Here is a 26,944-nt window from a genome sequence, read left to right as displayed (position 1 = left end):
ATTTGAACTCAGGGAGGGAAGTCTTTCTGACTCTCAGTACTCTAACATTTCACCAAATAGCTGCCCTATCCTTACAACAGCCCTGTGAAATAGGAGGTACAAAAAATTATTATCTCATTTTATAGATGAAGAAACAGTGCCCAAGATCACACAGCTAAGTGAGAGAGGTTAATAAATTGCTATTTTACTGTCTCAGATATTGTAACAGTTTCAGGGGAAGGACACATACACCAGCCAGAATGGGGGCTCCTGAGGCCCCACGAAATAATCTGATAAAAGCCTGGTTCTGCCCTTCAAGGATCAGAATTCAGGTATCCTAAACCAAGCCAGAAAGGCTCTTAGTGGGATTATGGAGGATGGGTCTCTCTGGCTGATAGGAACAGCCATTGAAAAATCTGCTCTTTTATGTGGCCAGGTAGGGAAAGTATGTAATATCCTAAGGCAGATCTAGAATGAGAAAAGCCAGGCTGAATTAATAATAACAATACTAATAATTGACATTTGCATAGTGCTTTAAGCTTTGCAAAATACTTTTCTACATTATCTAATTGGATTATCACAACAGTTCAAGAAACTGGGCCCTAAAGGTATATTATTCCTGCTTTAATATAATTCAATACAATCTTTTGAAGTAGGTGCTGTTATCATGGGGGCAGCTAGGTGGCGCAGCGGATAGAGTACAGGGCCTAGAGTCAGGAAAACTCTTCCTCAATTCAAATCTGGCCTCAGACACTTACTAGGTGTGTGACCCTGGGCAAGTCCCTTAACCCTGTTTGCCTCAGTTTCCTCATCTATAAAATAAGCTGTAGGAGGAAACGGCAAACCACTCCAGTAACTATGCCAAAAAAAACCCAAATGGGGTTTCCAGTACATGACTGAACAAGTTATTATCATTCTCATCTTACAGATGAGAAAACTAAGTCTTAGAGAGGTTACATGTCTTACCCATGACTAGACAGATAGGAAGTAGTAGCCTGTCTTTCCTGACTCCAACGTCAAAATCTATTTCATTGTCATGGTACCTATAGCATGTTATTTATACTGTATTATAGCATGCTCATTGATGTTGTCTTATGATTGTGAGAACAGGGACCATTCATTCTTTTCCATCCCTTCCCAGTACCTATGACATCCATGCTGTAGTGGATCCAGGTCTGATCTTGAAGTCAGGAAGACCTCCATTTGTAATCCTGCCTCTGCTCCGTATTAATTATGGGACCCTGAACAAATTACTTAATCTCACTGAGCCTCAGTTTCATCACCTGTAAAATGGGGATGACAATGGCATCTACTTCAAAAGATTGCATTATTATCCCTATTCTGCAGATAAGGGAACTGAGGCTAAGAGATGTTCAGTCACACAGCTATTAAATATCAGAGGCAAAATTTGAACCTAGACCTGCCCTGACTCCAAGTCTGATACTCTTTCCACTAGAGGGAGAGAGACTGGACATACAACTTCATTGGTATAGAGAACTCCTGAGTCAACGCAGCAATTTGTTTTGCTTGACTATGCATGCTTGTTATGAGGATTTTTTCTTTTTCAATTAGGGGAGGGGATGGAAGGGAAAAAAGGTGAATTTTTGTTAATTGAAAAAGTTAATTTAATTTTTTAAGAAGTGTACTGGAGGGGCAGCTAGGTGGCGCAGTAGATAGACCACCGGCCCTGAAGTCAGGAGGACCTGAATTCAAATCTGGCCTCAGACCAAACACTTGACACTTACTAGCTATGTGACCCTGGGCAAGTCACTTAACCCCAACTGCCTAAAAAAACAAAACAAAACAAAGAAGTGTACTGGAAGTTCAAAGAGGTTTAGTGACTAGCTCAAGATCACATAATATGAATTGGCAGTGAGGCCAGGACTAGACCCCAGGCATGCTCGATTTTTAGGACCCCTCCCCCAATTTTAAAAAACCATCACATTACATTCATTTCTAAACCTTCCCTTTCTCCTTTCCTCTACCCACCTCTCCATGCTACATAAAGAAAAGATTCCCCTGACCACAACACATGAAGGTATCTCTTCCTCTACTTGTCATCCCTAAAAAGAGACAGTATTGAGTAGCAGAAAGGACCCTGGAATGGAGACTGAGGCAGGAAATGGACCCAAAACCTGTCACTAACTGGCTGTATTACTGTGGGAAACCTCTGTGAACCTCAGTTTCATTTCAAAAATGAGGAGCTTGGACTAAATTCTCTGAACTGCTGCATGTTATGACAGACCCATCTGAGCGTTATGCCTTTGTTTATCCTGCGACAATTCTCTCCTTGGAGAAAGTGCCCCCTCCCCTTCCCACCCAAGCTTAGGAAGCCTAGAGGAAAAGACAAGGGGAGTCAGGGAGTTGATAGAATTGACTGCTCCAACACTCCTCTGATGAGGCGGGAAGGAGATAGGGTGGGCTGGATGACTCACCAGGACCACCTTCCAGAGCAGAAGCAGGACCTTCTTCATGGGGAAGTGAGGGGCGAGGCCACTGCAGAATTTGGTGATCATGGAGAAAAGCAAGAGAACAAAAGGCTCCTCGCTGTGCACTGGGAAGCCTGGGGAGAAGAGGGTATTGAGAGTCACAGCCTTCAGGGGGAAGCCTCCCCCTGACAACCCTGCTAACACACATAACCCTGGCTAACCTGTGCTAACACACACACACTCAGGAAGGGGGCTTACTATTGAAAAGCATGGATGTAGTTGTTTAGCGTGGAAATGGCTGCGATTCAGAATGTGTTCACCGAGGAGGGAACATAGATAAGTTGGAAGCAATCAGTGCTTTCCCTCTTAAAAAACCTCAATGGAATTTCACAGAACCCACCTCTTCTGTGCCCCCACTGACTGTCTCAAAGATTTCACAGATCATAAACCATCCCCATTACTATCCCATTAGGTATGGAAGGGCTGGGGTTACTATCCCTAGTTTACAGTTGAGGAAACCAAGGCACAGAAAGGTTAAACAACTTGCTCAAGATGAAATAGCAAGTAAGTCATAGGAAGATAGATTTAGAGTTGGAAGGGACCTCTGAGGTCACCTAGCCCAACTCATCTCATTTTACAGTTGAGGAAATTGAGGCCCAGAGAGGATAGGGGTCACACAAGTGATGACAGAGCCAGGCCTGGAACACCAGATTCAGCACCCTCTACAGCAGCCAGGTCTGCTGACAAGGAACATCACACCATGATTAAGCCATGGCAAGGGAGTCATTAGCCTCAGGGCAGTTTGGGGCCTCAGACAGCATGGCCATCTGCTTCTCCCTCCACAAGCCAAGGCCAATGCTGTATCCCACTTCCTGCTTCCAAAGTCATACTCCTCACTCAGCTCTGTTCGGAAGGTTTCCCGGGCTGCCCTCCATCCACTAGGGTCTGTCTCCCATTCCAGGCGAATGTTTTCCACCAGCAGGTACATGACGCTGAGTAGCACTCTGTGGGGTGAAGAGAAAATAAGTTGGAGGACTGTGACAATGTGGCTTTTGGCCTGGTGGTTTGGGGGAATGAGATGCAAACTGGCTGACCCAAAGGAGCTAAGTCTATGTGTCTCACAGGTGGGGGTCTCGGGGACTTTCCTCCATATCTAAGGGCTGGGGGTACTGAACCCTCACCCAAGGAGTAGTGATTCCACCCCACAGTCAGAGGGCGATACCCCAGTGGCCTGGAGGTAGGGGAGAGAATGGGCAAAATAGTGGAAAGGTAGTAAGCCACCGTTGCTGACTTCCCCTTTTGCCCAGCCTGGGGTCTGCCTCTCTATTGACCTCATCCATCTGAGTTATCACTAGGCCCTAGAACGTTCACCTTTTCCCTCTAGTTCCCTGATGGCCCAAGAGTTTACCTAGCTTGCAATGAGTCTAGAACCCAAGAGTTCTGGCTCCTGGTTCAACCCTCTCCTATTCAGCTCCCAAGCTGATAACATCCTCTAGGACTTCAGGTGAGGCCCTGAGGACCACATACCCATAATTCCTGTTCACCTGAGTTCTGTGCTGTCTGCCAGGGAGATGGCTGGTTTCCGAAGGGCACTGCTACAGGCCTGACTGTTGCTGCCATGGGCAGAAAGGAGACAGTATGGGAACTCAGGAGAGGCCTATTCACTGGCCATGTCTGGGTTTCTCTCTCTCTCTCTCTCTCTCTCTCTCTCTGCCTCACACACACACACACACATGCACATACACACACACACACACACAAGATGAAGAGGCTAGTTCAGAGTAAAGAAAACCCATAGCTGGCAAGGGAAGATAAAATAATAATAATCATAACCATAATTCATCTTTTTCTAGCACGTTAAGGTTTCAGGGCCCTTTACATACATTATATCATTTGATCTCATTGATAGAAGAGACTATGGATTTTGGCTCTACCCATCTTATGTCTCCCATGGTACCCAGCACAGTATTGGGCCTAGATCAGGGTTCTTAACCTCTTTTGTGTCATGGATACCTTCAAAGTCTGGTCATACCAATGGACTCCTCCTCAGAATAATGATTTTAAATACAAAAAATAAAATGCAAAGAATTACAAAGAAAAGAAGATATTAGTGAAAATGAAGATGTATTTTTTTTTCCCCATCCAAGTTTATGGACACACTCCACCCCTGAAGTCTATCCATAGACCCTGTGGGTTTCAGGTTAAGAACTCCCACTATAAACTGTCAGCCATGGCTAAGGGTAGAACAGAACCCCAGGGTTAGCTGATGTATGTTTTGGAGAATACAGGTGGAAAAGCAGCAGGCTGTGCTTTGGGGAATACCCTGTTCCCCTCCCCACTGTGCCCAAAGCAGAGGAGCCTGGGCCTAGGAACAGCTTTCTCAGAGGTCTCTCACTCAGTCTCCATGCGCAGTAGCTCTAGGAAGGCAGTGAAAGTTCCCATTTGGTAGAGCAGAAAGCTGTTATATCGGGACCAGTGCAGGACATCAGCCTCTGTGTCACATTCACCAAAGGTGCCTGAACGAAGGAAAAGTAGGATGTGTGAGAATTAATTCAGTGAGAACCCTTATTCTATTCCTATCAGTATCAATTAATGTGATATGATTCTATAGGGGAAGCGATTATAAATTCTGTATATTTGGCCCCAGAACCATGAGCTACAGATTGTAAGTTCATTTGCTTAATCATAGGAAGCTAATTAGAGGCCCTCCACCCTTGTTTTTCCTTATCATGGTGACCAAGCCCAGTGTGCTGGAGATGACTCAGTTACATGGAAAGTCCTCCAATTTATTATTGCATCTCCAGACCATTCTCTCTTGTGCAGCACCAGCAGGTGACCATCTTACAACTGCTTAGTCAGTGGAGATGCCCCATGCTTTCCCCAATCTGTGCCCCTCCTGATAATATGTCATTTTTGGCCCTTTGGCAAGGTCTATCAACCAATGAGATTCTATACTTTACCATGCCTCTTTTGCATGTTTGGGTATCAAACTCTATAAATACAAGGTCCAGGAAGAAGGGGGCATCTCAGATCATAAGGAAGATCTGAGGTCTACTTCATTAGAGGGAACCATGAACCCCTTAATAAGGTGCTATTGGCTCGGAGCTTTGCCTCAGTCTCTTTTATTGTAGGTTGGACAATTTTAATCCCCACTCATTCATCCCCATCTCATTAATGGCACCCCAAGATGGGATGGTGATGTGTGGAACTCAGCCTCTTTAGGTTGGCCCCTGCAAGGGACCCAAAAAGAAAGTGCACACCGGGTCGAATTTTCACTGATGGCTCCCCCACAGACACCAGCCATTGGAGGTTGGACTCCCCTCACTGTCTGCACCCAAATTCTCTGAGCCTAAGGTAAATTTCCTCAAGATTAGTGAGTCTGCCTTTCTTTAAGAAGGGTGCCCGATTAGGCTAAGAGGGACAAATTCAAACGAATGTGTGACTAATCTGTCTAAATTTATAAGCTCCAGAGCACTCAAATTCTATTTTTATAAAAATTATGTGGCCATAATTTTAACTTTTTATACACAGGCTACTGGTTTTTTTTCTCCTAAGAAAAGAGTTTTCTTACTTTCCTTTTGCTAAGACCAGGGAGATTCAGCAGTGGAATTGCTGGGTCCTCATTTTCAGCCAGCTAATCTTAAAACTTCCTGTTGGCAGGCTTAAAATAGATTTTTTTGCCTTTAAATTCTTTTAACAAGGAGTAATTAAATAATTTTTGTCATCAGTAGAGAAATCTCTTAAAGTGGTTGAGGGAGAACTTTCAGTGGCTCATAGCAGGGTGAGGAACCTATTTTGAGTACCCTGTGATCAGATCCTGGATTGGCAAGGGCTTGTGGAAGTGATTCCCCACTCTGGTGCTCTGATAACACCTTGAGGGAGCAATAATTCAGGCTAGACCCAATACCCTTAGGGGAGAGATTCCCAACCTCACCAGTAAGCTGTCAAGGCTGTGACCATCCTGGAAACAACACCACCTTCTTCTTACCCAAGAAGAAGGCTCATTTTGGTTTTACAGATAAGAGGAAAGGAAAAGGTTATTTTCACTTAAATTTGCTTAGGATTAAGTCAGTTACTGACAATCAGAGTTAAATTTTCATCAGTTTTAAAGGAGAGTGGGTATAAATTTTTTGAATATTCACTTAAAAAGGACCTGTAGGGCTTAGTTGACTGGTCTTAGGATCCTAGAGGTTAAGCCCAGAAATTAAGTATTGGAAAATTTGCCAAAACAAATCCCTGAATGTTACAATGGTAGCTGTAGGAAAGATGCCCATAGAGGTGAAACTCAGGTAAGTAGAAGATTACCTCCCTGGATTCATAATCTAAAGTGGGGGAGGGGTGGAGGGGTGGAGGAGGGGGTCATCTCTAGCACCTTCAGGGGGGGAACTTCTCAGATTGAATAAGCCAAAAGGCAGGCACCTTGGGAATCTAGAACAATTCTTTCAGGGGAAGTTCCTCCAAAGAGTGCCACTCCTGGTCGAGTATACCCGCAAGAGAGATGGGGGTCAGGCAATAAGAGGAGAAAGGCAGCCTACAGGACCCCAAATGGAGTAAGGGTGGACTCCCTGTCAGAGACTGAACTATTAAGCTGTGTAAAGTTTGATTTGCGACTTAAAAAAAGCATGACTTTTGAAATCTCTGAATGCCTTGGTTCTCAGTATTATCATCCTTTTTGAATTTATTTCTTATTAAAATATATAGTTTTAAGACTTTTTTCTGACAGTATTATGTAATTTTTTTTAAGAGTGGGTAGATGGGAGTGTCACTTGTATGCTACTGTAGAGTTGATGTGTATTTTGTCTATTCTTTATTATCCTAGTAGTTTCATGCTACATATGTACCATAACTAACCTATTGCCCGTGAGAAACATGTAAGATAATGTATTTACAGCCATTGTTATAATGTTTTTTCTATCTTGTTTTATATGTATGTTATATAACATTAAAAATAATTTTTTTCCTGATTGAGAAAAGGATACAAAATGCAAAACCCATAATTTTGATAACTGAAAATTGCCAATTGTTTTGCAGTACTTTATTATATTGAGAGCGTTGTCTTTCTTGGGTTTTTAGTTAGCTACTGAATGACACATTAGACACATTTGGGTTTTAGTTGGGATTTTACATAGCTTGCATTTTAATTCTTTGGTTCTTTGCTGTTTCTATTAACTCATAGCATTATTCTAATAAATGTTATAACACCAACCTACTTTTAAAAAAAAGTTTAGTTTGAGAATACTAGGGACTAGGGGCAGCTAGGTGGCACAGTGGATAGAGCACTAGCCCTGAAGTCAGAAGGACCTGAGTTCAAATCCAGTCTCAGACACACGACACTTATGAGCTATGTGACCCTGGGCAAGTCACTTAACCCCAATTACCCCCCCCCCAAAAAAAAGAGAAAGAAAGGAAGGAAGAAAGGAGAAAACAGAGGACTATTTTGGTCAAAGTATGGAACTTTTGATTACTTAGAAAGTTATATAAACCCACATAAATCACCAGCATTTCTATATATTAATAACAAAGCCCAACAGCAAGAGATAGAAAAAGAAATTCTATTTAAAATTATTGTATATGTTATAAAATATTTAGGAGTCTACCTGCAGAAACAAACCCAAAAACTTTATGAACACAATTACAAAACACTTTCCACACAAATAAAGTCAGATCTAAATAATTGGGAAAACATCAGTTGCTCATGGGTAGGTTGAGCCAATACAGTAAAAATGAAAATTCTACCTAAGCTAATTTACTTATTCAGCACCATACCAATCAAACTACCAAAAAATTATTTTATAGAGCTAGAAAAAATAATAACAAGATTCATCTGGAAGAATAAAAGGTCCAGAATATCAAGGGAACTAATGAAAAGGAATGCTAGGGAAGGTGGTCTAGCCATACCAGATCTCAAATTGTATTATAAATTAGCAATCATCAAAACTACTTGGTATTGGCTAAGAAATAGAGTGGTGGATGAGTGGAATAGGTTAGGTACACAAGACACAGTAGTCAATGACTGTAATAATCTGCTGTTTGATAAACCCAAAGACCCCAGCTTCTGGGATAAGAACTCACTATTTGACAAAAACTGCTGGGAAAACTGGAAAAGAGTATGACAGAAACAAGGCATAGACCAAAATCTTACACTGTATAACAAAATAAAATCAAAATGGGTACACAATTTAGACATAAAGGCTGATACTATAAGCAAACTAGGAGAGCAAGGAATAGTTTACCTATCAGATTTATGGAGAATGGAAGAATTCATGCCCAAATAAGAGATAGAGAACATTATAAAATGCAAAATGGATAATATTGATTACATTAAATTGAAAAGTTTTTGTACAAACAAAGCCAATGCAACCAAGATTAGGAGGGAAGCAGAAACTGGGAAAGAATTTTTACAACCAGTGTCTCTGATAAAGGCCTCATTTCTAAAATATATAGAGAACTAAGTCAAATTTGTAAGAATACAAGTCATTCCCTAATTGATAAATAGCCAAAGGATATGAACAGGCAGTTCTCAGATGAAGAAATTAAAGCCATCTATAGTCATGTGAAAAAATGCTTTAAATCACTATTGATTAGAGAAATGCAAATCAAAGCAACTTTGGGGTACCACATCACACCTATCACATTGGCTAACATGACAAAACAGGAAAATGATACATGGAGAAAATATGGGAAAATTGGAATGCTAATGCATTGTTGGTGGAGTTGCGAACTGATCTAACCATTTTGGAGAGCAATTTGGAACTATGCCCAAAGGACTATAAAAATGTGCATACCATTTGACCTAGCAATAGCACTTCTACTGTTGTATTTCAAAGAGATCATAAAAATGGGAAAAGGAGCCACATGTACAAAAATATTTATAGCAGATCTTTTTGTGGTGGAAATTGAGAGGATGCCCATCATTTGGGGAATGACTAAACAAGGTGTGATATATGAATATAACGGAATACTATTGTGCTGTAAGAAATGATGAGCAGGCAGACTTCAGAAAAACCTGGAAAGACTTGTAAGGACTGATGCTGAGTGAAGCAAGCAGAACCAGGAGGACATTGTACACAGCAACAGCCACTTTATGTGATGACTAACTTTGATAGACCTAGCCCTTCTCAGCAATGCAAGGATCTAAGACATCTCCAAAAGTCTCATGATGGAAAACGCTACCCATATCCAAAGAAAGAACTATGGAGTTTGAATGCAGATCAAAGCATACTATTTTCTCTTTTTTTTCCTTCTGTTTTGTTTTGTTTCCTCTTTTTTTTGGTTCCTTCTATTGGTTCTAATTCTTCCTTACAACATGATTAATGTGAAAATATGTTTAATAGGAATGTATATGAATAGCCTATATCAGATTGCACACCGTCTTGGGGAGGAAGGGGGAGAAAATTTAAAACTCAAAAGCTTATGGAAATGAACGTTGAAAACTAAAAATAAATTAATTTTTTAAGAAATAAATTAAATTTTAAAAAGAATCTTTAAAAATTATGGAATTTTATTGAACAATCTCCCAAAATCACCTTAGAAAAAATGAACTATCGATATTGCTCAACCTTTCATCATTCTCAGTTTTTCTTCCTGTGGTTATACTTGGGCAAAAAGTCTAGAGGAATGGAACTTTAACCAGCTCTTCTCTCTATTGTGGACTGATATTAGGGACTAAATACAAAGTACATTATAAATGAGTGAACCCAATTGGCAAATTAGACTAAAGCAATTTGTATTGTTACTAAATTTTTATTTTATTGCTTTATTGATAAAATTCTAAAAACATTAATGTAATTAGGAAACAGAGAATCATTTTAGGCTGACAGCAGGACTCTAGCCACAGGATAGTCATAAATTCTGTACTTAAGAGGAGACAGGTAAGATATTGACTTCAAAATCTCCTAGAGAAAAACTTGGGAGAAGTTCAGGCCTGATTTAATGTTGTGTCTTGTTATATGCTCTCTGTGTGTCCATTTTGTCAATGATGAAACTAAGTTTAGGAATAGTGGGACCTTCTACAATTAAGAAAATCTTTAAGAAAATGGGAAAAAAGTGTCTATGTTATGCTATTCTTGCTTTGTACTAACCCATAGCTAACAGGTGTTTTAATATGTATTTAAAAAAATAGATACAGAAATAAATTAAGTGCATGCACACCTAATAGAAGGTGCTCAGGTTAGAAAAGATCAAATTAAAATATGGCCTATAAAAGTATAAAATACTGAAATTTTGAGAGGGAAAAGCAAAACTTGCAAATTATTTAAAAAACAAAATAAATGGACTTAATTTTGAGTGATTTGAAAGGAAATAGAGAAAAAGTTACACCCTGAGCCCTTCAGAAAAGTACAACCTCTATCAGATAGTTTTCTAGTAGTGCAATTCCTGTTAATGTTTCTTTGCCATACTTGGGCTTTGGCAGATGTCGAAGGGCAAAATAGCTGGGTGAATTCCTTTCCAGCGTAAAAGAAGTTAACTTTAAGGAAAGAGATGATTTCTTCTCCAAAGTCATCTTGCTTGCTGAAATCTGTGACAGCCTACAATGAGGAACTTGTGCTGAGTGAATGGTTTTTGAGTCTATTTGCCTATCACTCACAAGAAAAAAAAAATCCTATGCGATTGTAACTAATTCTAATTGCACTTAAAGAAATTAATATTAATTGTGCATTTGTAACCACTAAAGAATCAAAAAGGGATTTACTAGAGGAATTAAGCAAGCAGAAGAAAGAAAGAGTAGTGTAACAGAAGGAAATGAGAAAGGTTAAGGATGAGTCAAAGAGTAAAGAAAACTAGAGTCTGTTTGCACTGAACAGTATAAATTCAGGATTTGAAAGTAAAGCGTTTTGGAGTTTTGAAAAGGAGATTTTAGAGAGGGTATCTTATTTTTTTAAATTTTTGGGGGGAGCACAAGGTAATTGGGGTTAAGTGACTTGTCCAGGGTCACACAGCTAGTAAGTGTCAAGTATCTGGGCTGAGATCGGATTTGAACTCAGGTCCTCTTGACTTCAGGGCCGGTGCTCTATCCACTGCACCACCTAGCTGCCCCTCAGAGAGGATCTTAATCCCACTGAAATAAACAAGATTTAGGAATTTTTTTTAAAGCAATGCCCTTCGAAAATTGCTGCATGTCTTTCTTCCCCAATCAATGTAAGGCTACAAAATATGTTTCATAAAATGCATGTTAACTAATCAATTGATAGAGAAAGGATTATTTCTTTGCTCTGGTTTAAATGGTCATGCTAAAGGATTAGTAATTTAGAAAATTTAAAGGAATTGGTTTGGCTCTTTGGGTAACTCAAAGGAACAAAGAAGCAGTAACGGGAAGCTGGAAGTATCAACGTAAGTTATTTTTTTTTTTAATAAAGCCATCTAAAAATAAAGGAACCTTATGCAAAATGAAGTTTAGTTATTGCCACTAGTCATTATAAATCAAAATTGATTGGGCTGAAAATATTGTAATGGTAGTAAATTAGAGAATCTAATCAGTGCTTATATGGAAAAAGGGAATAATAAATATTTACACCTATCTCCCAGGGTTTTGGGGAGAAACACATAGTTGTGAAGTGCTTAACACAGCACCTGGCTTGTTGAGCACTGTAATGCTGGCCTTGTAGGAATAAAATTGAATAAAATGCTATCCCATTTATAGGTACTTTTTCTAACTGGCATGGAATGCTAACAAAATTGAGTAAAGACTAAACATTTTAAAGTATTACTAAAAACAGAAAAGCAACTTTCAAGACATAGAAAAAACCTGGCATATGGTAGGCATGTGTGGCATGTGGCATGCAGTAGGCACTACACAAACTGCTATGACTAGCAGGAAAATGCCAGGGGTAATACGATATATGACTTTCTATGAATTACTGAGTTTGAAAGGTAATTAAATAATTATCACCTGACCGGTGATGTTTTAAGTATAAGAAGGCTAAGAGAAGTGGTTAGAACAAGTTTCTTTATCTTTTCAATCTGAATAGTTACTTTATAAATATATCTGTTATATGATTATTGGAGTATGTATTGGTTTTTTTTAAACTTAGAAAATAATAATAGTGAATGACTGACTGTTGGGAGAAAAGCATGGTAAAATCCTCTTAGATCTCTGCCTGTGAGGTTCCTTGGCCTACTGATAGGGTGTTGTGAAACTTAGCAGCAATGTCGTTTGAGGAACTGGGGCTTCACCCAAAGTGGAGAAACTTTTGAATAGTAAAGTGGATGTCATTTAGGGTCATTTGGAAACTCATGTAATTGTATCTTTTTTTTTTTAGGCAATGAGGTTACTTGACTTGCCCAGGGTCACACAGCTAGTGTCAAGTGTCTGAGGCCGGATTTGAACTCAGGTCCTCCTGACTCCAAGGCTGGTACTCTATCCACTGCACCACCTAGTTGCCCCATGTAATTGTATCTTTTAATGCTATTACTCTGAACCAACTATTCATTGTGTATGAACATGTGAAGAAGTGGGAAACAACAGTGCAATGCTAAACAGATGTCTTGGGTCTGCGTGTCTTGAGACAGGTAAACCACTCCTCCAAAGGTATGCTTTTTTAGTTCATAAGGTGGGTCACTGTGGCATACAAAGGATAATACAAAGGATAATGGATTTAATTAAGCAAGAGTGGATTACTTCAGCACACCCCAGTGGCAATTTGCATGACAGCCACTTGTCCAACTTGGGTAGCTTTTAATCAGCTTGCCTTTCAAGTCACATACACTGGTGGACATCTGCTAGCTCGCACCCACCCCAATTTGAGCACTTACAGAAAAAAAATTATTATTGTGCCCAAGTAGGTCCTTGACCAAGGTCGAACTATTCCCTGGTTCTAAAGCCACAGATCCCTCTGCTACCCTAGCTTTCACCATGGAAATTGTGCCCAGATATGACCCACTTATCTACATGGACTCTGATGGGGGTCTCATTGCATTGTAATCTAGAAATGGTCTGCTGTTCTCCCTTTGGCTTTATCTGCGGACCAAGGTGGGGGGGGCGGGGAATGATAAGGGAAAACAGATGAAATTTGTGAATAGTTTAAAAATTCTAAATGAAATTTTGAGGCTAATATGAAAAAAAATTATTTAGCCCTAAGCTATAATTAGTGAAATTTTGCTATTTGAGGAAGAGTCTCTTGGCACCTTAATTTGCTGCTATTCTAACTCTTGAATTCAGGTGTAAGTGTCTGACCCCTCATAAGGTTGCTGGTTCACCATTCAAGGGAAATGTCATGTGCCCCTGCAGTCTGAGGACTGCCAGAGGTGATGTCTGTCTCAGAAAGTGAAAAGAAAGGCCTTGTGAAGGTGAAGGTAGGATTCTCTTGACCTATCTCCATCTTGGTAAATAAGACATTTTCCCACCTTGTTAATTCTGAACCTGGCTATGACATCCCATCATGCACTGACTGCCTACGACTCATACCTGAAATCAAACAGAACTAATGCTGCTATGGCCCAGTCTTTTTCCTCACATAGCAAATTCCACTGATAAGGGCAAGTGTAAAAGAAGATGAACCCTACTGGTGGCTTTTGATTAAGTGATATATGTTAGTGGGGGATCATTTTGAATTGTCATTTGAATCACAAATAATAGAGACCGTGAAGTCTTACAATTGGTGAGTTATTTAGTTTACAAGAGACCGCCCCCTAAGTTTCTTTCCTCCTGATAATATGACTAGTAGGAGATGTGACACAATTTTCAAAATTGGATTAAGAATTTTGCATGTAAAAAATTATCTGGGGGCAGCTGGGTGGCAAAGTGGATAGAGCACCGGCCCTGAAGTCAGGAGAACCTGAGTTCAAATCTGGCCTCAGACCAAACACTTGACACTAGCTGTGTGACCCTGGGCAAGTCACTTAACCCCAATTGCCTAAAAATAAAAAAGAAATGTTAAAAAAAATTATCTGAAACATCTAATAATATTAAGAGAGACAGGGGCAGATAAGTGGCACAGTGGATAGAGCACCGGCCCTCAAGTCAGGGGGACCTGGGTTCAAATCCAACTTCACTAGCTGTGTGACTCTGGGCAAGTCACTTAACCTCAATTGCCTCACCAAAAAAAAAAAAGAAAAAAAAAGAGAGACACAAAGACTCATTTTCCAATTCAGGCCCTCATGATGCAACAACTGAAATTTTCTGAAGTTTCAGGTAAATTGTGTATTCTTAATCTAATGATTCCTCCTATAGCTCTATTTTATATTGAGTTTGTGTTGTCTTGGCATTTGAGGAGCAGATCTAGCAGGAAGAAACCCCTTCAAAGCTAACCTGAGAACACAGCTTGTTTTAGAAATAGAAAATTAAATACCTTGAACCTTTTTCAGAATTTTTAAATTTTTCAATTCTTGTTTGAATTTGCCAACCAAAAAATGTAAATGTGATGTTCATATGGGTCCTATTAAGGTTTGAGCTGGGTCTCACTACCTGACCTACTTACTGTCATAGCAAACTGGAATTGTACTAAGATCTATTTTGTAAGAGATTTTTTTTTTTAACAGAGAAAGGGATCTTTACAAGTGACCTGAATTGTAGAAGCAAATCTACCAGAAGCTGCTCTGAAGCCCCCCTGACCCCAGTATTCCTAAGAGGAGAGATCTCCAGAGACCACAGGACTGTATCAGAGGGTGTTTCAGAGACTGAACAGCTGTATGAGATGCAATAAGCACGACACCTTCATCATCATCATCATCATCATCATCATCAATCATCCCCTCCACAAACAATTCCTAATCCACCTATTCCTGAGTCTGCAGTGACTGGAGCCTCAAATCCTCCTTTTCAGTCTCCTACTTTGGCTTTTGCTCCACCGCTGACAACAATGACCGACAATTCCTTTGTTTATAGAACTCAACCTATTCCTTATTTTCCTCCACTCACTAGGCTACAGCCGTCTAGATCTGTTTGTGTTGTCTGCAGGGATATTGCCTCTTGTCACTGTAATAGGGCGGCTCATTGTCAAAATTGTTTGAATCATTTTCACAAATTCAAGGGATTTCCAGAACCTCTGTGTAGGGCAGACAATGCTTGCACTGCTGCTCTTGAACAAATGTGCTGCAGTCCCCCAATTTTCAAATCTTGTAGGGCATGTTTTACTAAAAGGTACCTACCTATTTCCTGTGCTTCTTGGTTAGTGGGAGAGTCACCTTGGACATCTAGTATATTACGAGTGAATGTTATTCAAATGGAACATAATCAGTATAAGTTGTGCCCATTTCCCTCTTTACTAATGTCACCTTTGTGCCTCAGTGAGAGGACTGCCTTGCTACTGGGTTTGCATCACCTACAGAGGACTGTCTTCCATGCATTTAGATTGTAACAATCCAAAGAAAGACTGGGGTCTTTTTCTGGATCAAAGGGGGAGAATGTGAGAAATAATTCATTGAGGACCCCTACTCTATTCCTATCTGTATCAATTCTACATGGTTCTATAGGGGTAGTGATTATACATTCTGTATATTTGACCACAGAGCTGTGAGCTGAAGATTTTAAGTTCACTTGCTGAATCATAGGAAGCTAACTAGAGACCCTCCACCCTTGTTTTTTCTTATCATGGTGACCAAGCCCAGTGTGGGGAGGTGACTCAATTACATGGAAAGTCCTCCAATTTATTTTTGTACCTCCAGACCATTCTCTCTTGTCCAGCACCAGGAGGAGACCATCTTACGACTGCTTAGTCAGTGGAGATGCCCCATGCTCCCCCCAATCTGTGCCCCTCCTGATAATATGTTGTTTTTGGCCCTCAAGAGCAAGGTTTATCAACCAATGAGATTCTGTATTTTACCATGGTTCTTGTGCATATGTGAACATCAAACTCTATAAATACGAGGTCCAGGAAGAAGGGGGCATCTCAGATCAGAAGGAAGATCTGAAGTCCCCTTCACTAGAGGGGATCAGGGACCCTTTAATAAAGTGTTATTGGCTCAGAGCTTTGCCTCAGTCTCTTTTACTGTAGGTTCAACAATTTTAATCTCCCTCAGATGGAAAATCAGGTAGAGGTGTTAAGGTCATCCCTTCCCTGGCTTCTGGCTCTCCCCACCCTCAGAGGTCCCAGACTTCTCAAAATCTTTCTGGGGGGTGAGAATGAAGGAGGGAGCAGGCCCAAACTCATTACCAATCAGCCTTCTACTAACTCCTTCTCTCTTCAGTTCCTTGCTCTTCCCTAGCTTGCATTGCCTGCCAGGAAAACTCATCTCCCCTCAAAATAGTTGAATGGATTCAGGGGGCACTCCCAACCAATGGTGCAGATTCCAACCTGTCCATGCCTTCTCATTCTATGCAACTCTTGCTCATGTTCTCCCATAAAAGGTCCACATAATTCGCTTGTATGGGCAACCAAAACTTGGCTCAAAAAGTCATCTCTTCCATGATTAACCCCACAAATTGTATTAACTTGAACTCTCCTTACTTTTCCCTTTGTGGGTTTTTAGGCACCATCTATGGTGTACATGTTTCTCTCCTATTGGACCATGCCTTATCCTGCCTGTGTTTCCCCATGGGGGCTTGACTAAGGCTCCGGCACATCGGGAGGGCTTGATTTTTGACTGGCTGGAGTGGAAGTCAGGTGGCAGCTCCTTTCCCCACCAGGTAAATGGGAAGAACTAAGTAAACCCAGAGCTGCCTGGAGAGATAAAGGCAGAGTCTGGGCACTGGACCCAGGGGAGTTACAGGCACTATTACCCCAGTTCCCCTAGAAAGCATCAGGCTATACCCAGTCAATAGCTACATCTACCCTGGGGGTGAATGGGACCTCTTGTTAATGCAGAGGATCAACCTCCTTTGAAAATAACCCTATAGCCCACATATATGTCACCTCCCCAGACTTGTAGAAGGAACACTTACCCTGGGCCAGGTAGAGGATAGCCCGGGACACTTTCAGTCGTTGTTCCCTGTTAACCACCTCCAACCGGTCCAAGAGACGCATTACATAGGCTTTCTGTGAGGCCTCCTCCAGTTCCAGCCAGCCCTTACCTTGTACTGGGGAGAGAGAGAGAAGACCCCGTGCCCACTGTGAGTCAAGACTGGCCTACTCCTACATATCCCAACAGAATGTCTACTCTTCTCTCTCAGGCTTCCTCTAACTTTCAAACCTTACTCCTTCTAGCCGAGAAATGAAGAGGATCTGGGAATCAATGGACCAAGGTGGTCAATGACACAGGAGAGTGTCAATAGCTTTTAAAATTTGGGGAGTTAAAAGACTTTTCAAGCAGTCAGTCATCTGGCTGCAGGAGATAAACCCTAAAGAGGGAGGAGGGAGAAGGAGGCTAAGAACACACAGGTAGGAGAATCTCTAACTCAGGTGTCCTTTTCCTGGGGCCAATTTCACCATCTCTTCCACAGCATCGAGGTTTCAATTTTAATATTTGATAACAAAGGCCCAGGCACCCAGCCCAAGTATTCCCAATTTCTGGCCCACAGCCTCTCCCTGCCAGTTTAACTACTGGGGACTTCTTAGGATTCAGAAAGAAGAAGACAGGGTTGTCATCCTCTCTGGCCCCTTGTCAGATTATACTGAGGTACGCCCGGAGGAATGGAGATCTGTGCCACAGAGGTCAGAGAACTGCTGCTCCCTGGCCTTTAGGAGGAAAGGTCTTTTAGCACAGGCGTCTGGGGGCACCTTGAGTTCTGAAATCCTCTTCAAAGCAGTGCCGGTTGATAGTGAATTCTGGGTTCTCAGTGTAGCTGTACAGTTCTGTGGTGGAGAACAGAGGGAACAGACAGAGTCACCGACAGTTTAGTTGTGGGAGAGCTGGGGCGTCCAACACATTCCTGTGCCCAGCCCTGCCCAGATCCAACTTCCTCCCCTTCTGAGGAGAAAGTTAAAAATAACTACCCAGGTCCCCAGGCGATTAGACAGTCAAATCTGCACTCCTCCAGCCAGCTGGCTACTGCAGTAGATAGGGCAATGTAATTTGGGTTACAGAAAGAAGAGGAAACAGAACAGAAAAGATTCAGTGTTGGAGCCGGGAAGGACCTTAGCTCAATCCCTTCACCCTTACAGATAAGGAAACTGAGGCCAGAAAAGAAAAGCGAATTACCCAAGGTCATTCCTCTTGCTAGTGGCAGAACCTGGGCCTCTTGGCTCCTGACACAGAGTCCTTTTGCTTAGACCACCCGGCCTCCCCCATCATTCCACTCTCTTGGGGCTGAAGTTTCTTGTGGTTTGTTGATTTTGACTGGTCAATTCCACCTCTACAGATTCTGAAGCCCATATTACTTCCTAAAATACAGAGCTGAGACCCTGGTGTTGTTCAGCACTCTTTGAGAGAAACACACACACCCCTAGAGAAATAAATGAAGTCTTGACCACCAAGAAGAGGATTTCAAAATGATTTTTAAAATTTTTTAAATTTAAAAGAGATCAGTTTTGTTTTTTTAATTTAAAAGAGATAAAAAGAACAGAACAGACATTGAAAGATGCTGAGACACTGAGGGAGAGACAGCAGAGACACTGAAGTTATGATGGGGAGAGACCATCGATGTTTCCTTCTGGGGAGCTGTCTGTAAGGGAACTCAGGACCTCTTTCTACCATCTCCAGGGCATGCAAGCCAGCCTAGCCGAGGTTGTAAGGTGACCAGAGGGAGAGAAAAAAGGCAGCATAGGTCTTTGACATACAGCAAATCACACCATCGCCACTCCCTTGATCAATTCGTCTGGTTAAAGGTAGACAGTTCTCCAAGGTTGGGGTCCAATTGGCCCCTTCTCTGAGGTATAGTGGACTGCCTAACAAATAGACAGAGACAATGCCACATCATCTGGGCAGCAGCTCCCTTTGTAAATTCAAATCCCACGTTCAAACCTCACCACAGACACTTATTAGCAATGTGACCCTAGGCAAGTCATTTAAGGAAAAACTGAGGCTAAAATAGGTTATTTATAAGATAAGAGTCATAATAACATCTACCTCACAGGGTTGTTGGGAGGATCAAATATGCGAATATATGCCCTTAGCAATCCTTAAATCACTGCATAATTATTTCTATATAAATTATTTAAATATTTATATGAGTTACTTGTATTTAAATAATAATTATTATTACTTTAGCCAAAGAACAGTAATTCATGGGGCAGCTAGGTGGAACAGTGGATAAAACACCAGTCTTAGAGCCAGCAATATCCAAGTTCAAATCTGGCCTTAAACACTTACTAATTGTGTGACCCTGGGCAAGTCACTTAACCCTTATTTGCCTCATCTGTAAATGAGCAGAAGGAAATGGCAAAACACTCCAGTATCTCTGCCAAGAAAACCCCGTGGACTATAGGGTCATATAGAGTTGGACGTGACTGAACAACAAAGTTAATTCCATATCACCAGCACTGAATGAAATCCAGGAAGGGAGATGTTCTACGGGTCAGGAAGGGACTAGAAATACTGAGAACAAAATACACAAGACTTGGGGATCCAGGTTTCTTGACCTCAGCTCGGCTCCCAGCTGGATTCATGAAGCAAGAGAAAAGCCCATGAAATTTAGCCAGCATTCTACTGCATCAATCAAATGAATTCAACTTGAGCCTGGGAGTCAGGGTTCCCAACTAGAGGTTTGAGAGTCCCGGAATGGTGAAGGACACACATATTCTTTCTTTCCCTCTCTCACTAGCTCACAAACCCTGACTTTCAAGAGGATTTAGAGATGGAAAGACTAGAGATAACCTCTATCTAATGCCTTCCTTTTATAGATTAGAAAATTCAAGTCTATACTAGCTGTGTGACTCTGGGCAAGTCACTTAACCCTGATTGCTGGAAGGAAGGAAGGAAGGAAGGAAGGAAGGAAGAGAGAGAGAGAGAGAGAGAGGAGAGAGAAAGAGACAGAGAGATCGAAAGAAAGAAAGAAAGAAAGAAAGAGAAAAAGAAAGAAGAAGGAAAAAAACTCAGGTCTAGAAATGGACAGAGATTTGGGCAAGGTCACACAGCTATTAAGTGGCAGAGCCCAAGTTTGAACTTAGTCTTATGACTCCCTCTTTCTCTGAGTCTTAGTTTACCTAGCTGTCAGAGAGAGTTAACTCCTACATTGTCACCATGACAAGATAAAAGAGTGTAGTACCTAGGAAATAAAGCAGAAAAGAGAACAAGGCCCCTAAGGGTGGGGTGTGGGGGGGAAGGAGGAGAGAGGCGGGATAGAGCTGACTTTGTTCTCCCTTTCCCTGTCATTCATCAAGACATTTTCCTCTGCACTTATTCCTAAGAACTTCTCTAAAGATGTGTCTCTTCTGAGAGAAACGTGCCTCCAAGTATCACTTCCATGTGACAGAAAATTTAATTTTCACCTCATCTTTTTCCCAGGCATGAAGGGAGCTGCTTATTAATAACTGGCATTCGTACCTCACTGAACACTGAGGTCTTTAAATACTGAAGGGAGCACACTCAGTCTGAGCTAAAAAACAAACAGCAGAGAGAACCAGCCCAGCTCTGACAGATGAGTGGGATTTGCTCAGCTACAGCTTAGGAATATCCCAGGATGGGGGTGTGGCATGGGGGGGGGCACTAGTGTACATGCACAGGCCACTGTCTTTGGCAACCCAGGCTGCTTTGCCTGGATCCTGCAGGTTCACATTGCAGGCTTTATTTTCTTTAAATATCACAGCACATGATTTGGGATAAAAGATTTCAGGGGAACAGACAATATATGAGAAATAATGTCTATATACTGTCTACAGCCCCAGACACTTCTGAGAGGTTAATAATGGGGGAGAGGGGGCAGAGATAAAAAAGAGGAAGAGGAAGAAAAAGAAGAGGGAGAGGAAAAAAAGAAGAGAGAGAGGGAAGGAAAGGAGAGGGAGAAGGAAGGAAAGGAGAGGGAGAAGGAAGGAAAGGAGGGAGAGAAAGAAAGGAGGAAGAGGGGAAGGAAAGAAGGGAGAAAGTAAAGAAAGGAGGGAGAAAGGAGAAAAGGAAGGAGGAGGGAAAGTAGGAAGAGAGGAAGGGAGAGAGAGGAAAGGAAGGAGAGAGAGAAGAAGGAAAAGTGAGAGGGAAAGGGAAAGGAAGGAGAGGAGAGAAAGGAAAAAGGCAAAGGAGATAGAGAAACACAGGAAGGAAGAGAAAAAAGGACAGGAAGAAAAGAAAACAGTGGGAGAAAGAGCTCAACCAGAGGCAAAGGAGAGGCCGGGGAGAAGCCTAGCAGAGCCTGTCCCTCCCCCCTCAGGCTGCCATTACTCTGGTGCCATGCCTATGCACAGGCTGTGCCCCGTGCCGACAATGCTCTCCCTTACTCCCGCCTTGGAGAAATCTTAGCTTCCTTCAAGACTCACCTCAAGTGCCACTTTCTGCATTAGGCCTTTTCTGATCTTCCCAACACCAGCTGTGAGTGTGTCCTCTAAGAAATCATTTTATATTTGCTTATCTTCCCCTCACCTTCCCTCACCCCATGTAAGCACTCTGGGGGAAGGAACTATCTTTTTGTCTTTGTATCCCTAGTGCCTACACATAGTAGGCGCTTTTAAAATGCTTGCTGAATGTATGAAATTAGGTCGTTAATAAATATTTGAGGAAGGGAAGAACGGATAGGGGCAGTGGAAAGAGCAAGCAAGCAGATCTAGAGGAAAGGCAGAGGAGAGAGCGCTTCTTTTGGGAACGAACATCACATTTACTGAGTGCAGAGAGGAATGGACTGAGAGTCTGAGATCACAGGTACCCAGTGGGGGAGGGTGAACCACAGAACCTCCCCTCACACCCCCCATCTCTCCCCAGAGCCACTGGACCTGTACCTGACAGCTCCGCCCCATGTTCACCAGCATCTCCGTACTCGAACTCCAGGTTGGGGCAGTCCACAGAGCCCTGAAATGGAGAAGTTTCGGCTGTTACAAAGGTCTCTTGGCTTCCATGTCCCTCATTCCCTTCCGCAGCTCCCAAGCTCTTAGCAGGCCAGGGCCAGAGAGGATCACACCTGGTCCTCCCACCTGAGAGGAGGTCTGCTCATTCACTCACCCTCACTAAGCAACCTCGAAGCCCCGAGAGAAGTTGGTGGCTAGTCTAAAAGACTGGTTGTACAAAAAGGGAAACTGAGGGCATGGAAAAGGAGAAGCAGAAAGAGGAGCTGATGCGGAAAATTATAGCCTATGTCCTTATATCTATTCCAACTTGCAACCAAAACATCTGTAGGAAAACAAATAGGATCTGTAGGAAAATAAACAGGAATTTATAAAATCATTGAACCTACATTTTCATTGATATAGGGAACTGAGTTGAGGAAACTCCCTCTAAAAATGCTGGTTAGCACAGGCTTAAAGAGTTGCCTAGAGCGCAATTAAGGTTAAGAGAAGGTGGGGCAGGAGAAGGGAATAGACATTTATTAGGCACCTGCTATGTGCCAAGCACTAGGCTAAGTGCCTTACAAATAGAATGTCTTTTGATCCTCACAATTCTTTAAAGTAGGTGCTATTGTTATCCCCATTTTACAGTTGAGGAAACTGAGGCAAACAGAGGTTAAGTGACTTGCCCAGGGTCACACAGTAAGCATCTGAAGTTGAATTTGAACCCAGTGTCCTGACTCCCGGCCCCAGCGCTCTATCTATTCCCCCCAACCACCTATTTTGTTTCTGCAAAGGCAGCCTAGGTGAACAATCTCCCTATGTTTAAAAAATAAAATAAAAAAAGAGTTCCCAAAGAAGCCATCTTGGCAAGTCAGAAAGCCTTGATTCTAGTCTTGATTCTACCAAAAACTCAGTGCAAGAGACCTTGGGCAAGTCATTCTCCCCTCTAGGCTGCAATGCCCTAATTTGTAAAATGAGGGGGCTGAACTGAATGATTCCTTCAGGCTCCAAGAATTCATGATTCTATTGAATGCATGAGGGAAACTGATTAAAAGGACCCTGTAGTAAAGCTGATCATAAAGAGAAAAATATTTTTATTAAGTGATTAAGTCCCACATTCCAACAGATTTTTCTTATCAATGTGGATGCTCCTTCCAACAATGATGATGTCAAACCATCCATGCGTGCCTATCCTGTGTAACTAGATTATCAAAGGTCCTTGAGTTCTAAAGTCCATATTCCTATGAACTCATTGTGCCATTAGACAGGGAGGAGGAGAGAAACAGTCAAAATATGTCCCTGCATAAGCAATGTCTCATCATATCATTGTAGGTATGGATATGAGAGATGGTCAAATTACATCCTTTTGCATACAGTGATGCAAGGCTCTCTCAATTACATTCAATAAACTTTTATTAAGCACCTACTATGTACCAGGCACTGGGGATACAAATAAGAAAAAGATAATCTCTGCCCTCATGGAGCTTACAATCTAGTAGAGAAAGACAAACGGGGTAGGGGTGGAAGGGCCAGAGAGTACATGCTGTAGAGGCATCATATTCTGTGGAGTCCAAACTAAGCAGAGCTGCTTATGAGTGTGAATATCTCAGGATGCTTCTGGGGGGCTTAATGAGGCAAAGCTAGTCATATCTTGTCCCAAGGTATTTAGCAGTCTAAAAGACTACCTTTTCCTTTCAGATACAGGATTAGCCTTCTCCCGCTGCCTACGGTGATCATCCATGGAGGGGGCTCTAGGACCCAAAGAGAAACCTCTCTCTCCTAGGGGCTGTTCACTCCCAGCACACTGGGAAAGGCAAGGAGAGATCTGAAGGTGAACAGTCATCATAACTGGCACCAAGACACACTGGTGATGGGGGACACATTGATAGGGAAAGGCAGCTTCTCCGCCTTGCAGAGAAAGTGGGGGAGAGCTAATTTTTTAGGACAGCAAGTTGGCAGGAAATGAACATTGAGATGATCCCATTAACAAAGTGTTTCAGAGCAGGGAGGACAGAAATGGAAAAAATTAAGATGCAGCCCCAGGCAGACAGGGGGTAAGCTGCTCTTTCTCTGCAAGTAGGAGAAAGGGATCCTGCAGAAACCATACTGGTTGGTCAAAGCAAAGCTAACAGGGCCTCTTGCAGAAGAGGCCAGAGATCACTGCCTCTTTAAAAAGCATGCCGTCTGATAGACAGAGCAGGAACCTGGAGAGTCCCAGACTCCTGGGCTCTAACCTGAAGCTTTCCTAGGAGCATGCTACCAGCTTGATTGTGAGCAAGTGTTTTTCCCTCTCTGTCTTCTAGTTCCTATTCCCCTACTCCCACAGCCACAAAGAGGAGGGGCATTCCTTAGCCCAAGGTTTACCATCTGCTCATGAGGAGCCCTTGGGTCTACCTAGAAAAAGAATTTACTGTATAGGCTTTTCTAAAGGGCCATTTTTAGTGGGAAGGGACCACAGCCATTCAGGACCAGATAAGATCCATTAACCCTTGGGGAAAGGAAGCTTGGTCTTTCTTTAGGACTAGGGCTGAAGAAACAGTGAATTCAACTTCCCTGTCCCACCCTATTCCCTCCACCCAGCCAGTTCACCATTTCACTGAGAATTCTGTTCTAGGAGAGGTGAAAAAACCTGGTCAGCAAATACTCTTACCAGATACCCTTAAAGGGCAAGACAGAATGGAGTAGCAACTCTTGTAAAGACCTTCAGGGGCTAGTCAAGTGTTAGTTCATTCATTCAACAAAAGACAACTGAATGCTTTTCTGTGTAAGGCACATAAAAGTCTCTAGAATCAGAATTTTAGAGCTGGTAGGGACCAGATGATCTAGCCCAACGCTCTTCATTTTACAGTTGAGGAAACAGGATAAGGATTTGCCCAAGGTCACAAAGGGAAGAAGTAGCAGACCTGCGGCTTAAACCCAGGTCTTCAGCCTCTTCCCTTTCCACCATACCACGTGGCACTGAGAATAAAACTAAAAAACAGGGAAAGAGCCAATAAGGAGAAGGGTCAGGCAAGGCACCCCAGTCCATCCTTTCTCAGGTGCCTCTCCGTAATCCTTTAGAAAGGAGTACAGGAGCAAATGTAAAGCTCTCGGCTGCATTCATGCAGTCTACATTAACCCTGCAGGTCTTACCAGCCGCCTAGGGGCTGAGGTAATATTGGCTGGGTCATGAGGAGCAGAAGGGAGACTGAGGCCCCATTCCTGGCAAGAATGAAGAGGGAAGCCCGGGACTTCATCAATCCTAGGGTCCAGTGGCCTGGGTTAGACACCCAGCTTAACCAAGTGTACTGGACTTGGATTCCAAATCGGAATTAGATAACCTAGATTCAGAGTCCTAGCTCTGCTTCCTACTCCAGTGTGGCTGTGGACAAGTCACTTAAACCTTCCTGGGCCTTGGTTTCTTGATCTGTAAAATGAGAGGTTCACACTGCTTCCAAGGTGTCTTCATTCAGCTTTAGAGCTTTTGGATTCCACTAGCTACAGGGGAGGAGTCAGGGGTCCCGGGGGGAAGGGGGGTGATGGCCTCTCCTGTGCCCCGCGCGGCGCCTCCAGGGTTCACTCTAACTTAGGGGCGCCTCTCCGCCCGCCCCTCGCTGCAGCACCCCCGATCTCTTCCCTACCCCAGCACGAGACACTGCCCACCTCGGACTCCCTCCGCTGGTTCTTGAACATTTCACGGCTCTTGGGCGACGCCTGCTTTCCCTTGCTGCCTCCTCCTCCTCCGGGGCTGCTACCGTTCCCAGGTGGGCTGCCCGCCCCGGGCCCGACGCCGTTGGGGTCCTCCATGCAGCTCCCCGCGACTGCTCAGCCCGCTCTGCCAGGCGCTACCAGAGCAGCAGCACGCCCTGGGGAACGTTCCTCCCGACACACATACCCTGGGACCCCCCCCCCAGGCCCCGCCCCCCCCCCTCAATTGGCCAAGGCAACCTAATGGCAGCTCCACCCCCAGGTAGGATTGGTTGTCTGGATGTTCGGGGCGGAGGTTGGGGCTCATTCAGTTTTTTGAGATGTTCAGCCCCAGGCAAGGGTACTTCTGCTTCTTAGAGTACCACCTGACCTCTAGGCCTCGACGCTCTAGTCCAGCCCTTCCCCGATCTCAGCCTCAACTTTCCTAAACTCTAAATGGGAGGAATTGTAAGCTGTCATTTCTCTCCTCCACCCCAGCTGTAAATGATCTTTTCAAGTAAGCATCTTTCAGTGATTGCCACCAGGTAATTTTCCTCCCCTACACTTCACTGCAAAGAAGGACCTGAGGAAACATCTAGTACAATCTCTTTTATAGATGAATAAATTGGAGTTCTGGGATGGGAAGCCCAAGGTCACACAGCTAAATAGCTTCCAAGCCACCTTTCCTTTCCCTCCTCTCACCAATGTACTTGATCTCTAGAAAGAACTGAGCCCGTTTAGCCTGCAGAAAAGAAGTCTTGGTGGGTCAGTGTAGCTTTGTTCAAGTAAAGGACACATGTGGAAGATGGACTGGTGCAGTTTTGTTTAGCCCCAAAGTGCCAGACCTGGAGCCAGGAGCGGTAAGAGGGAATTGCAAAAAGGCAAATGTCAGGAAAATCTTTCTAACAGTGAGAGCTGTCTAAAAGAAGAATAGTTTGTCTCAAGGGGTGGTGGGTTCCCCTTCTTTAGAAGTCTTCCAGCAGAGGCTGAATGAGTGCTTGTCAGGTACATTACAGTGGAGATTCCTTCATTTATCGGTTTCACCAGATGGCCGCTGAGGTCCTTTCCAATTTTCAAATTCTAAAATACAAAGTAGATCCGACATAGGACAGCTATTTATTTCTACCACAGAAGAAATGCTTGAAACCC

The 26,944-nt window shown here is 42.8% G+C and overlaps 1 protein-coding gene across 1 annotated transcript in view; it reads right to left on the bottom strand.

Annotated features, from left to right (window-relative positions):
- STRIP2 (striatin interacting protein 2) overlaps positions 1 to 25,915 on the bottom strand; it is a 75,611-nt gene extending 49,696 nt beyond the window's left edge. The window contains exons 1-8 of the mRNA XM_027840198.1: positions 25,772 to 25,915; positions 22,085 to 22,154; positions 18,002 to 18,076; positions 17,227 to 17,361; positions 4,804 to 4,924; positions 3,953 to 4,021; positions 3,306 to 3,412; positions 2,415 to 2,542 (exon numbers count right to left, since the gene is read on the bottom strand). Of these exons, the coding sequence (XP_027695999.1) occupies positions 2,415 to 2,542; positions 3,306 to 3,412; positions 3,953 to 4,021; positions 4,804 to 4,924; positions 17,227 to 17,361; positions 18,002 to 18,076; positions 22,085 to 22,154; positions 25,772 to 25,915 (849 nt within the window). The remainder of the gene's footprint in view (positions 1 to 2,414; positions 2,543 to 3,305; positions 3,413 to 3,952; positions 4,022 to 4,803; positions 4,925 to 17,226; positions 17,362 to 18,001; positions 18,077 to 22,084; positions 22,155 to 25,771) is intronic.
- Positions 25,916 to 26,944: the final 1,029 nt, after the last annotated feature.

Source organism: Vombatus ursinus, unplaced genomic scaffold, assembly GCF_900497805.2.
Source record: "Vombatus ursinus unplaced genomic scaffold, bare-nosed wombat genome assembly UNPS02014839.1, whole genome shotgun sequence".
Taxonomy (NCBI): Eukaryota; Metazoa; Chordata; class Mammalia; order Diprotodontia; family Vombatidae; genus Vombatus; species Vombatus ursinus.
This window is presented reverse-complemented; position numbering and strand designations above follow the sequence as displayed.